Source organism: Rhinoderma darwinii, chromosome 1 (genome assembly GCF_050947455.1).
Source record: "Rhinoderma darwinii isolate aRhiDar2 chromosome 1, aRhiDar2.hap1, whole genome shotgun sequence".
Taxonomy (NCBI): domain Eukaryota; kingdom Metazoa; phylum Chordata; class Amphibia; order Anura; family Rhinodermatidae; genus Rhinoderma; species Rhinoderma darwinii.
The window spans coordinates 91,473,084-91,486,715 of record NC_134687.1 but is presented as its reverse complement, the minus strand read 5'-3'; the positions used below and the strand labels follow the sequence as shown (position 1 = coordinate 91,486,715).

The following is a 13,632-nucleotide window of genomic DNA, read 5'->3' as shown; positions in this document are numbered from 1 at the left end:
GTGCATGAGGCTGATTGGTCAGCGTCATACATTCCCCTGTACAACGCCCACTTGGTCTAAAATAAAAATACGCCCACTTGGGCATTAAGCAACTCATTAGCATAAATCTTTAAGTTGTTCCATTGTCTCATTCAAAGAGCTATAACTTTTTTATTTTTTCTTTGACATAGATGTATAAGGACTTTTTGTTTGCAGGACAAGTTGTATTTTTTAATAGCACCATTTTGGGGTACATATAATTTATTGATTAACTTTTTATTAACTTTTTTAGTGGGGTACTGGAAAAAAACCTGAAATTTCACCATTCTTTTTTACATCTTAATTTTACGCCATTTACCGTGTGGTATAAATAACATAATAACTTTATTCAGTGGGTCGTTACGATTACAGCCCGATACCAAATTTATATAGGTTTTTTTATGTTTTCCTACTTTTACACAGCAAAAACACTTTTTTTTTTTTAATTATTTCTTTTTGTGTCGCCATATTTTAAGAGCCTCAACGCTGCAGCTGTATGAGGGCTTTTTTTTTGCAGGACGACTTGTAGTCTTCTAACAGCCAATCACTAAAGGCAGACCTGGGGGCCTTTGTTAGGCCCCCAGGCTGCCATAGGAACCATCGGCACCCCGCGATGCACGTGGGGTGCCAGTGGGGTAAGAGAGGGAGCTCCTTCACTCTAAAACCACTCAGATGCGGCACTCACTATTGATGGCTCTTTTCTTGTCAGGCTGGGTTTACACGACCTATTTTCAGACGTAAACGAGGCGTATTATGCTTCGTTTTACGTCTGAAAATAGGGCTGCAATACGTCGGCAAACATCTGCCCATTCATTTGAATGGGTTTGCCGACGTACTGTGCAGACGACCTGTAATTTACGCGTCGTCGTTTGACAGCTGTCAAACGACGACGCGTAAATGGACTGCCTGGGCAAAAAAGTGCAGGGCACTTCTTTGCCACGTAATTTGAGCTGTTCTTCATTGAACTCAATGAAGCACAGCTCAAGATTTACTAGCGTCTCAGACGCCTCGCAAAATGCGAGGAGGAGCATTTACGTGTGAAACGAGGCAGCTGTTTTCTCTTGAAAACAGTCTGTCTTTTCACACGTAAATGACAGCTAGCGTGTGCACATACCCTCACTCTTCCATAAAGCCCCACTGTGGAGTTTACGGCTTATACTGGCCCTATGAACAGATACTTCCATCTCCGATGTTGCTCTTTGGAGCTCCTTCAGTATTATCGATGGTGTTTTTGTCGAATCTTATTATTGTCCTCCTTGCCTGGTCTGAGGTTTGGTAGGCAGCTTTCTAATATCAGGTTTGTAGTTGTGCCATATTTTTTCCATTTTGTTATAATGGATTTAATGGTGCTCCGTGGGATGTTCAAAGTTTAGGATATTCCTGATCTATACTTTGTATCTGACCTGTATCGACAGCTCCATGGTCTTCATGTTGCTTGCATAGTGGTGTTCAGACTCAGGCGTGGCCTATCAGCAGGGCCGGCCTTAGAAAAGATGGTGCCCAGTGCGAAATTATCTTTCGGCGCCCCACCCCATCATAAAAAAAATGACCCATAAAAAACGTATAATGCCCCCCACAGTATAATGCCTTATATAGTGCCCAACACATAATGCCCCTTTCGTGCCCCCCATACAGTATAATAATAATATTTCATAATATAACCCCTTCAAGGAAACAGTATTTTGTCCTCTAATTGTGCCCACACAGTATTATGCCCCCTGAGTGCCCCTACACAGTATAATGTCCGCTTAGTGGCCCCCTCACAGTATAATGCCCCCTCCCCTGGCTGCCACACACAGCCCCCTTGTAGATTGTGCCATACAGCCTCCCTGTAGACAGTGCCAGGCATCCCCACAGTATAATGCCCTATATAGTGCCCCACACATTATAATGCCCCTTTAGTGAAATATGGGGATTCTGCTCCTTCAGGGAGCCACAGTGGCGCTATCTACAGGAAGAGGAACATGCTATATACAAGGGGGCTGTGGGCTGCGTGGCAGTACCTACAAGGGGGCCTGTCGTCTGTGTCCATTTATGGACAGTGACGTCACTGGCCTCTCCTGAAGTTGGATCCCCGTTCACAGAGTTGGCAACGCTGTGGACGGGTATTCCACTTCAGCAGTTGCCCTGATGTCACTGTCCACATATGGACAGAGACATCAAGCGGAGTGCTCCAAGTGCGGAATCTCCGGCCCCACGGACCAAGGAGTGCCTACTTATAACTACCATACTGTGCCATGTGTTGGTCAAATAATACTTCTGTTCAGTTGCCCTTATAACAATGCCATACGTTGCAGCCATCACCACCATTCATTGCAAAAATAATATACTGTGCACTGTCTAGTAGCAATGCCATACAATGCTAAGTAAATACCACCAGACAGTGCTCAAATAATTCCAATATACAGTAACCAAATAAAAGCTCCACGTGTAATGTAATAACAGAGCTAAATAATTAATGTGTAAACAGGTGTGATAGTAAAGAGTGTTCCAGCTTTGTCAGGCGATTGTCAAGTATGTCACAAAATCTTCCTTCCTAGGAGTCTGGTGCTTTCCCTAAGCGCGAAGCTTCCCAAACTATTTGAACTACATTTGATAACATTTATGGCTGATTTGGAAAATGTGTGACAAGTGATTCTGAGCTTTTGTCCTCATTTGTAACAAGAAAGTCCTCATTACTCATCTATCCAAAGGTGACTGACAAATGTAAAAGTTTATAATTACTACAATGAATTTTATTTTTTATTCTTAGTGGGAAATAATTGGTCTGCAAAGCATTTATACTACAGTTCCTGTAAGACGACAATTCTTCATGCACCTCTGGGAATTGGTATAACATGAAATGGGATAATGTAAGGCTGGATTCACACGAACGTGGCGTTTTTGTGGACGCAAAAACGCGGCGTTTTTCGCGTGCAAAAACCACTTGACAGCTCCGTGTGTCATCCGTGTATGATGCGCGGCTGCGTGATTTTCGCGCAGCCGCCATCATAGAGATGAGGCTAGTCGACGCCCGTCTCTGTCCAGGGTGCTGAAAGAGTTAATTGATCGGCAGTAACTCTTTCAGCACCCTCGACAGTGAATTCCGATCACCATATCGAGCAACCTGTTAAAAAAAAAAAAAAAGACGTTCGTACTTACGGAGAACTTCCCTCCCGGCCGTTGCCTTGGTGACGCATCCTTGGTGACGCGCCTTTCTTGACATCTGGCCCCACCTCCCTGGATGACGCGGCAGTCCATGTGACCGCTGCAGCCTGTGCTTGGCCTGTGATTAGCTGGAGCTGTCACTTGGACTGAATTGTCATCCCGGGAGGTCAGACTGGAGGAAGAAGCCGGGAGTTATCGGTAATTCAGAACTTCTTTTTTTTTATATTGGGATCGGAAGTCACTGTCCAGGGTGCTGAAACAGTTTAACTCTTTCAGCACCCTGGACAGTGACTATCTCGTACCGGAAATTTTTTTGCCGGGTTCGGCCAAAACGAGTTCGGCCGAACCCGGTGAAGTTCGGTTCGGTTGTCCGGGTTCGCTCATCTCAAAGACACTCCGTTTGGATGTTTGTAAACAGAAAAGCACGTGGTGCTTTTCTGTTTACATTCATCCATTTGACAGCTCTTGCGCGAATCACGCAGTTCGCACGGAAGTGCTTCAGTGCGGCATGCGTGGTTTTCACGCACCCATTGACTTCAATGGGTGCGTGATGCGTGCAAAACGCCAAAAGAACGGACATGTCGTGACTTTTTTTCAGCGGACTCACGCTGATGAAAAATCACGGACATGTCTGCACGGCCCCATAGACACATATAGGTCTGTGCAAATCACGCGCGTTGCACGGACGTTTTTCCCGTTCGTCTGAATAAAGCCTAAGTCCTTATTACAAGTTGTCAGGGTATGAGTGCAGTGACAGATCGGAGTGATCGTGTGACATCCATTGACCACGATCTGTCAGGCGTTTACCAGCTGCTCAGTAGCGATCAGTCCTGGGATCCATTGACCACGATCTGTCAGGCGTTTACCAGCTGCTCCGTAGCGATCAGTCCTGGGATCCATTGATCACGATCTGTCAGGTGTTTACCAGCTGCTCAGTAGCGATCAGTCCTGGGATCCATTGATCACGATCTGTCAGGCGTTTACCAGCTGCTCAATAGCGATCAGTCCTGGGATCCATGGGGTAGTATGGTAGGGAAGCAGCGGACAGAGGCTCCTCCATAAGACTTTTATTGCATGTGTACAGTATTATGTTCACACGGAGTATTTTGGGGGAGGAATATCTGCCTCAAAATTCTGTTTGGAACTTTGAGGCCGATTTTCGCGGCAATTATCGCGCCGTTTTTCGCCCGTGGCCATTGAGCGCCGCGGGCATAAAACAGCGAGAAATACGCTTTCTCCTGCCTCCCATTGAAGTCAATAGGAGGTCAGAGGCGGAAGCGCCCGAAGATAGGGCATGTCGCTTCTTTTTCCCGCGAGGCAGTTTTACTGCTCGCGGGAAAAAGACGCCGACGCCTCCCATTGAAATCAATGGGAGGCGTTCTCGGGCCGTTTTTGCCGAGTTTTGCGACGCGGTTTCCGCGTCAAAAAACTCGGCAAAATACCCCGTGTGAACATAGCCTGGAATGTGCAGCTGTCACAAGTCCCATTCCTCCTTGTACAGACCTTCTCCCTAGACGGTGAAATCCTGCCGGCACTTACGTTTTATTTATTTATTTTCCTACATTTACCACTTCTCCCTTTTCAAAACAAACATTTTCTGTCCTCCTCGGAGAGCGCTGGACTATCCTAAAAATACACAGCTTTGTATGTAAATAGACGAGAGCTGATTATAGGCTGGGACTCCAGCCAAGGTTTGGGGGAGCCTCAGGGTGTTTTACATTTACAATGTGATGCCTGGCAGGATCAGTGTGTCTGTTAACCCTGTAGTGGAATGGCCTTGATCTTCTTGTAGGAATGGAGTTGGTGGCACAACACAAGCGGCATTATAGCGCTGTGTCTTAACCTACAACCCGATCCCCCCTACAAAACCGGGCGTTTCAAGGCGCGTCGTGTGAACGTGACGCTCCGAGGATGACTTTGCTGGGTGAAAGGGTTAAGACGGCTTCTTGATTAGCATGAGACTGGGCTGGCGGTTCTGCTTCCTGCCCTTCAATAGCTTTTCACTGCATTCAAAGGCGCGGAGCCATTCAACAGAGGACGGAGCTGGGAAAACCTGGAAGCGAACTGGCTCGTATTGTATTGTAGACCGAGAGGGCGATAAATAATGGGACTGTGAGCAGGGACGGGGCTACGAGTGGGACCAAGAGAAGGGGCGAGACGCTGATCGCCAGTGCTGGGAGTTCTCCCTTTCATCTCTGGGAGAATTGGTAGAGGCGCGTGCCCGGGCGATGATGCCATGGGGGGTGATGCCAAGGAGCAGCTGTGAATATCGTCCCTTGATTACTGCAATGCCGATTTAGATCGCCTCATTGATTCGCTTCACGGAGCCTGATAGGTGAAGAGGAGAAGGAAAAAAAAAAAATCTGCGTCCGTCGTCATCGCCTCCTCAACCATTGGGATATTGACGTTGGGGTTTTTTCGTTCCTGCAACATCTTAGGTGCAAGGGTTCAGGTTGAAACCAATTTGTGTGGGTGTTTTTTGCTGGGTTCTTTTGTGTGGTGCCTCACAGTTGGCGAAGCAGCCCTATGCTGAATCCAGCTATTGTTTGGGATCTCGGAGCTTTCACGCTACAAATCTCTGCTCACTCCCCCTCCCCTTCTTTGGCTGAGAAGCCACATAATGTGCCTTTCCTCCACATGAATCTGGAAGCTATAAGCTGGATTGATTGCAAATGAAGTGTAATGCATTGTGGGACGTGTGTAAAATTGGATCATTCGAGGGAGAAAACGAACGGACCCGCAGCTGGCTTCCTGCAAGAGGCGGCGGCAAAATGTTCGCAGCCCGTGCTCCAGCTGCGCGCCTAATGTTCTGACGAGGTCGGAGCGGTGAGGCCGGTGTCAGGCAGCGGGACAACTAGGTGGCCTCACGATGAAGAAGACTCGGAGCACGACCTTACGCCGGGCCTGGCCTAGTGCTGACTTCTCTGACCGGGCCTCAGACCGCATGAGGTCCCGTAGCGAAAAGGACTATCGCCTGCACAAACACTTCCCACCAGCTTTTATTTCCCAGGCGTCACGAGGCTATATGACATCAGGTTTGTCACGTTTCCTACATTAATCCTGTGCTTCACGTCAGATTAGAGGAAATATTACAATAATAATGGGTTTTATATTCGATGTATACATAAATAACAAACCAGAGGCTGCAGCCATTGAGCAATATCTATCCTCTAAATATGAGGTTGTCGTATGTGTGTGTGTGTGTGTGTGTATATATATATATATGTGTGTGTGTATATATGTGTGTGTGTGTATATATGTGTGTGTGTGTGTGTGTGTATGTATGTGTGTGTGTGTGTGTATATATGTGTGTGTGTGTGTATGTATGTGTGTGTGTGTGTGTATGTATGTGTGTGTGTGTGTGTATATATGTGTGTGTGTGTGTATATATGTATGTGTGTGTATGTATATATATATATACTGTCTATATTTTGCTGCTTGTCGACATCCACCATTTTGTACATCGGCACCGTCAATGTTGGGCCTCTCAATATGGTGTTATTTGGCAAATAATGTCTGCAGCCCACTAGATCCCCGGCTGAATGGCTGACTGCCCGGTCACACACCAGATCCTCCGCTCGCCTTGCTTTTATTTCATATCCTTGATATTTGGAGCTGCTTATCCAGCACTTTCCATACGGTATAGGGGATGCTGCACGTATTTCATGGCCATTATATATATAATAGGTCAGGCTCGCATATCTCGTATACGGACACACCAAAATGGACAGTTATTGCAATCCCAGGTTTTTTTTTTCCTCGTATGTAAGAAATGGTGCGGTCTTGGTCTTCATTAAAAATAATGGCTAGAGATGAATCCCCTTTTATGTATGGGGTGATCTTGTTTTCTTTCTTTCGATGTTACAGCGGATGGAGGGGAGAAATACTGGTTTAATTTACATAGGGGGGAACAGGCTTGTGTTAAGCAATGACCGAAATCTATTTAAAGACTGCTGCGTAATCTCAATGCAAAGCAGCTGTGGGCTGCAGAAAAGGAAGGTGCTCCCATAGCTCGGCTATGTCCTGATCAACCTGAGCACGATCATCCGAAATCTGTGACCAGGCCCTGACTCCATCCCTAGATACACAATGTATATGACTAGGACTACAGATATATATCTATCTCTTGAGGTACTGACACACAAGATGTGGGGTATGTCGTTCTCCTTTATGATAAGATATCTTACTGGGGTTAGGTAGTCATCTGTGATTAACCCCCTCCACCCTCTCCGGATGTCGCTCATATTTCACATATATCTATTACAACAATAAATATTTTTGACTTGTAAGGAATATATTCCATTTGGTAAAACAGCTGAAGCTATGCTAGATGTCTGTTGGTTAATTTATGAAAAGTTCCCCAGCCTAGGTACATTTTTGCAAGGCCTTGTCTATTCGTCTTGGTTACAGGGTGATTCCACTGGTGGAATGGTTGACATGATCTGTACACCTTGTAAGACTTGTTCACTGTCTTATAAGGAGATAAATAATATATGAAGATATTAGGCCTGCAATAAGCCTATTCTCCTCCACTGACGTCACCGTTTTCTGTAGTCACTGATTCAACGTTGATAATGTGCAGAACTCCCAACCGTCCTGTTTTTCGCAGAATTTTCCCACGAAACGGACATTAAAAGAGACTGGGTTATGCAAATAAGCCCAGAAATGGACGTCCCCGGGAGGATTTGCGGGCATTCCCAGGCACATCGGGGCTTAAAATATCCCACAAATAAGGATGTAAATGTTGGGGGGTATATAGAATGTATCCCTTGATCTGTGATGACCTCGGCATACTAGTATTGCTATGGTAGTATAACCGGCGTGACGTTTTGTGTTATACGGATTCATTATTTATATCATGTAGCAATCTGGTTTTCCCGAGTCACCTGACTCCAGGTTCCTGAGGCCTTCCTATGTTTTCTATATACATGTAAATATGGCTGCCAGTGCATCAGTAGAAAGACCCAACTTCATCTCCGTGTGACGTAGCTTCTCCTGACCGCTGGAACGAGCCTGACTCAGCTGTGTTGAAAAATTGTGTTTTAATTGTCATATTGGTTAAAAACAGAGGGGCCACCATTGTGGACCACCTAACCGGGAGCATGGGTTTACCTACTTCATAGGTGTGCTCTTTCTACACACACATAAATGGTCAGTTGCCAGTGTATTGATCTCTGATGGGAAATCCTCTTTTATATGTTGTGGTAGAGTAATCTGGTATTTTTGTATATATAATATGAGTGTTTCACCTATCTCCAGTATGTGTATATGTGTAAGTATACAGGCTTGCTTTATCCACTTGTGTAGATTGTTGAGTTCTGGTAACTCAAGTGTCTCTAAGAGATCATCTGACAGTTTGGGTTATGTCTTGACGTTGAAATGTGAGACCGTCTTGTGTCGTTTTAATGGACAGACACGTAGCAATCTGTAAAGAGAGACTATGAGGTGACTAGACTAAGGAAACCTTGCCCGTTGTTCTTCATGTGACCGGTTTATAACATTGGGTAATCTTGGCCTGACCTCCTCCTTCACACACTACAAAGAGAGACATAAGACCATGTATATTCTAGAAGGATTGTGTGCTTAGATGTCCTTCTACCATCGTAACCTCATGATCTTTATCAGGCCTACCATATTTGTTTTACCCTCCTTCCCCAAGTGTCCGTTTATTACACTGATCTGATAATTATGGCTTGTATTTAGTGCTTGAAGTTTGCACATTAAGGTCTTGTTCACACGTTGCGGAATAGCTACAGAATTTCTGTCCTGAATTGTGGGTGGAAATCCTGCAGTGTTTCACAGTACCAGCAAAGTGCATGAGATTTATACATATCTCATCCACATGCTGCTAATAATAATAATCTTTCTATAGCGCTAACATATTACGCAGCACTTTACATTTTAGAGGGAACATGAAACAAACCATATCGGACATTACGCTGCTGAAATTTTCCATCCGGAAATCGGCCTGCGTTGCGTTTTATTTAACCACAGCATGTCTGTTTCTGCTGCAGAATCTTTGCGTATTTATTGTGGAGTTTCCCCATTAAGATGCAATGCATGTCATAAAGTTAAAATCGACACTAAAATACGCAGCGAAATATGCACAATTTGCTGTGGATCGTTCGCTGTTGATGTCCTGTAGTTTGCGGCGGAATATTTCCACAACAAATCAGTTGTGAACTAAACCTAAGATTCTGTTCATGCTGGCTGGGATTATTATAATTTTTTTATAATGGTGGAAATATAAATACAAAGATTATATTTGGTTAAAAAAATAATTCTATAAAGCATCCAGTGTATATGTTTTTTGATATGCCCGTGTATGTAGTACATGCTTTTTTCTGAATATTTTGATTTGTTAGGGGCTTGTTTTTTTCTCTTGAGTATACGATTCAGTCTTGTTGTGACTATGGGCACTGCAATGATGGACAAGGAACCTGTACACAATGCACACATGAGGGATGACCACGTCTCCGGTGTGTGGACTATAGGCAAGCAACGGCTAATAGACTTGTCTCCTGTGGCATAAACTTGTTGGTGATTTGTATCTGTTCTCACGGAAATGACGTCTTGTTAATTTATTGTTGGGAAATGCAAATGTCTTATGGTTAGTCTTGTCCTTTAGCAATGGTCAACTAATAGCTGGCGGTGGTAATAAGTTCATTAAGAACTCCGTTTGAAAAGATAGTGAGTTATCTCTTGGGGAGCTGCATAATCTACACTAGTAATAATTCTCCCAATAGTTTCCCCTGGAGTAAAAGTTGCCATACAGGGTCTCCTTAACTGATTGACCAGACGCCTCTGACCGGTCGTGAATCAAGCCGTGTATCCGTAGATCTATGAACAACCTAAAGACATCAATGTCACATGTCCACACCTTCTAATATGTTGGGAATTCTCCTTGTGCTGACTGCTTCTAATTGTCAAGAGGTCAAAGTAAAGTAAACAAATTGAAGGGAGTGAGGGTCCTATTACACGGACCGATGATGGCTGTGTAAACGAGCGCCGATCAATGAGACGGCTCCTTGATCGCACTTGTTTGCTCCTTTTCACACATAGCAATGATTGCTTATGTATAGGGAAGAGCGATAATTACTACGATCGCTCGACCCTATACACTGTTATGATGTCGGCAGCGCCCCCCTGATTACACAGGGAGATTTGCTGCCGACAATGATTGATGTTAATGCTGCATGAAAGAGCAGATAAGCCGATGAACGAGCCTTTGCTCGTTTATCATTGATGGTTGCCCTGGTTTACACCGGGCAATGATCGGGTATATTCATATGAACGCTTGTTTGTCCGGTCATTGGCCAGTGTAATAGGGAATTAAGAAAGTTTCTTTATCTCAGATACTGTAAAAGGAAAAATGTGTCACTTATGTTCTTTTCCTCAGTTCATCATCTTGGAATCAACAGTGCTTATTCACATAGCCTTGGATAAACAATGAGCACACCTGTAGTGTAAACCTGTTACTATATCTTTATCATCACAGCTTTAGGGCCTGTTCACATCTGCGTTGGACGCTCTGTTGGGGGCCTCCGTCTCAGATTCTGTAGAGATTACTGGAACTGCACTCCTTTCCGGTAATACCACGGACACATTTCTCCACATGTCCGTGGTCCAACAGAACGGTTTCTACCGGTATTTCCTTTTTCTTCTCTTTTGATGTAACCGATGTGAACAGGGCCTTGTTGCAGCAGACTGGCATGGAGGTGACTTCACTCCTCTGAGTCCTTCATGATTTAAATGCAAGTAAAGGCCTGTTTACACACATTGAATGTTTTTCAATTTGGTACACTTTTTGATCGATAATTATCCATTGTAATAGCACGAACGATCAAAGATAAACGATAAAATCACTTATTGTTTACTAAAATTGATCGTTCATACACATTTATTGTTAGAAGTTAGAATCTTAACCGTACACTAGTATAAATTATGGCTGTTGTATGTTATGCCCACAACTACCAAAAATGACATTCTCTTCAGACAGGTGGAAATGTTATTGACCAGTTGATGTAAGCACGTAGTAAGTTTTCATGGAACAGTGGGATTTGTATATAGACTAGTTTTGAGGAAACCCAATGATTCTTTGCAGTTGGAATATGGGTAAGTCCACTGTTCTTATGTGCACTATTCCCTTCGATATATGGATGTGAATAGCTTTATATTGGTGCACCATAACGATGGAAACGCGCATCTAGTTTTTGTTGCAGTTTTTATGTAGGTTTTTTGGGCCAAAGCCAGTAGTGGATTCAGGAGGAAGGGGACGTTTAAAGAGGCTCTGTCACCAGATATTGCAACCCCTATCTGCTATTGCAGCAGATAGGCGCTGCAATGTAGATTACAGTAACGTTTTTATTTTTAAAAAACGAGCATTTTTGGCCAAGTTATGACCATTTTTGTAGTTATGCAAATGAGGCTTGCAAAAGTCCAAGTGGGTGTGTTTAAAAGTAAAAGTCCAAGTGGGTGTGTATTATGTGCGTACATCGGGGCGTTTTTAATACTTTTACTAGCTGGGCGTTCTGATGAGAAGTAACATCCTCTTCTCTTCAGAACGCCCAGCTTCTGACAGTGCAGATCTGTGACGTCACTCACAGGTCCTGCATCGTGACGGCCACATCGGCACCAGAGGCTACAGTTGATTCTGCAGCAGCATCAACGTTTGCAGGTAAGATCGACTTACCTGCAAACGCTGATGCTGCTGCAGAATCAACTGTAGCCTCTGGTGCCGTCACGATGCAGGACCTGTGAGTGACGTCACAGGTCTGCACTGTCAGAAGCTGGGCGTTCTGAAGAGAAGAGGATGTTACTTCTCATCAGAACGCCCAGCTAGTAAAAGTATTAAAAACGCCCCGATGTACGCACATAATACACGCCCACTTGGACTTTTACTTTTAAACACACCCACTTGGACTTTTGCAAGCCTCATTTGCATAACTACAAAAATGGTCATAACTTGGCCAAAAATGCTCGTTTTTTAAAAATAAAAACGTTACTGTAATCTACATTGCAGCGCGGATCTGCTGCAATAGCAGATAGGGGTTGCAAAATCTGGTGACAGAGCCTCTTTAAAGCTGTTTCTATCTGCGCTCGTTTTTCTGTCCCTCTGTTCTGTCCTATGAACAAAAAAAAAAAAACAGGTGAGCCGTCGAATGTCGGAAACTGACGGAAACCATTGACTTTAATGGGTTCCGTCGGGTTACCATCATGGTTCCCATTATTTTTCCAGACAAAGTCGTGCTGCACACATTAGATCTTTTATGGAGCCTCAGACGCATATGTGTACAGTGCCTAGGTTTTTCCTTTATGTCCCATTCCTTTTTAAATCCACTACCGGCTTTGGATAAAAAAACGTTTAAAAAACTGTACCCAAATCTGCAACAAAAACTCAGTGTGTTTTCAGCCTGCAGGTCCTGCGATTACCAACAATGAAAAAGGTATTTGGTTTAAGACATAAGTTCGTTCAACATGCACGCTTGCCTGGGTGTGTATCTATATAAGAGAGGAGAAACTTCTGCCAGACACCTGCCAATGGCTTATCTCTAAGAGGGAAAATGGATAGTGTGTTCAGATCTAACATGCCCCAACCTTCTGCCCCACCACCCACCTGTTATGGAAATGTTGGGATGCCCCCATACACATTAGATCATTAGCTGATCCTGCTGAAACATGACAGTTTGGTTAACTTTAATGGGAAGGACCGTAACTGAGTGAATTTGAAGTAAAGGCCCTATTACAAGGGCCAATGATCGGGAAAACAAGCGTCTTTACGAGCGCTCGTTCCCGATCATTGCCCTGTGTAAACAGGGCAACGATCAGCCGATGAACGAAGATGTACTCCTCCATTAGATCTGCTCATTTATGCAGCCGAAAATATTATAGTTGTTGGCAGCACATCTCCCTGTGTAAACCGAGAAATGCACTTGCCGACATGATGGAAATGTATGGGGATGAACAATCGTAGTAACGAGTGCTCGTCCCCATACATAACCAATCACTGCTCCTTCTGAAAGGGGCAAACGAGCGCTGATGAACGAGCTGTCTTGTTGATCAACGCTCGTTTTCATGGCCTACATGGGACCTTGTAATATAGGACCCTAACCCTACAAAACTGTGTCCAATGATATTATTAATGAGAATATGCTTAACGGTATTAACTTTTTTGTTCTCTAAACAAGTTGGTTGGAGAGGTGAACAGCAGCATCCTAGCCACCCCTTCCACGTTAGTAGGGTAGTTTTTACAAGGTTATGGTATTTTGTGTGTGGAAATTTTTAGGATCTGGTGTCACAGTTTTGCAGGCAGGAATTTTGAGGCAGATTTTGACCTGCCTGCACTTTCTTTGCCGCAGTGCTTTTTCACTTTCTCTGCCTCCTGTTGATTTCAATGGGAGGTCAGACTCGAAACCGCGGGAGGAAAGAGCATGTAGCTTCTTTTTCCCGCTAACGGTTTTTTCTGCT

General features: G+C 44.2%; 1 protein-coding gene across 1 annotated transcript in view; it reads left to right on the top strand.

Annotated features, from left to right (window-relative positions):
- The first annotated feature begins 4,940 nt into the window (after positions 1-4,940).
- The window catches only part of STOX2 (storkhead box 2), a 145,840-nt gene continuing 137,148 nt past the window's right edge, over positions 4,941-13,632 (top strand). Inside the window, exon 1 of the mRNA XM_075860200.1 lies at positions 4,941-6,200. Coding sequence (XP_075716315.1) covers positions 6,035-6,200 — 166 coding nt within the window. The 5' untranslated portion in view covers positions 4,941-6,034. The remainder of the gene's footprint in view (positions 6,201-13,632) is intronic.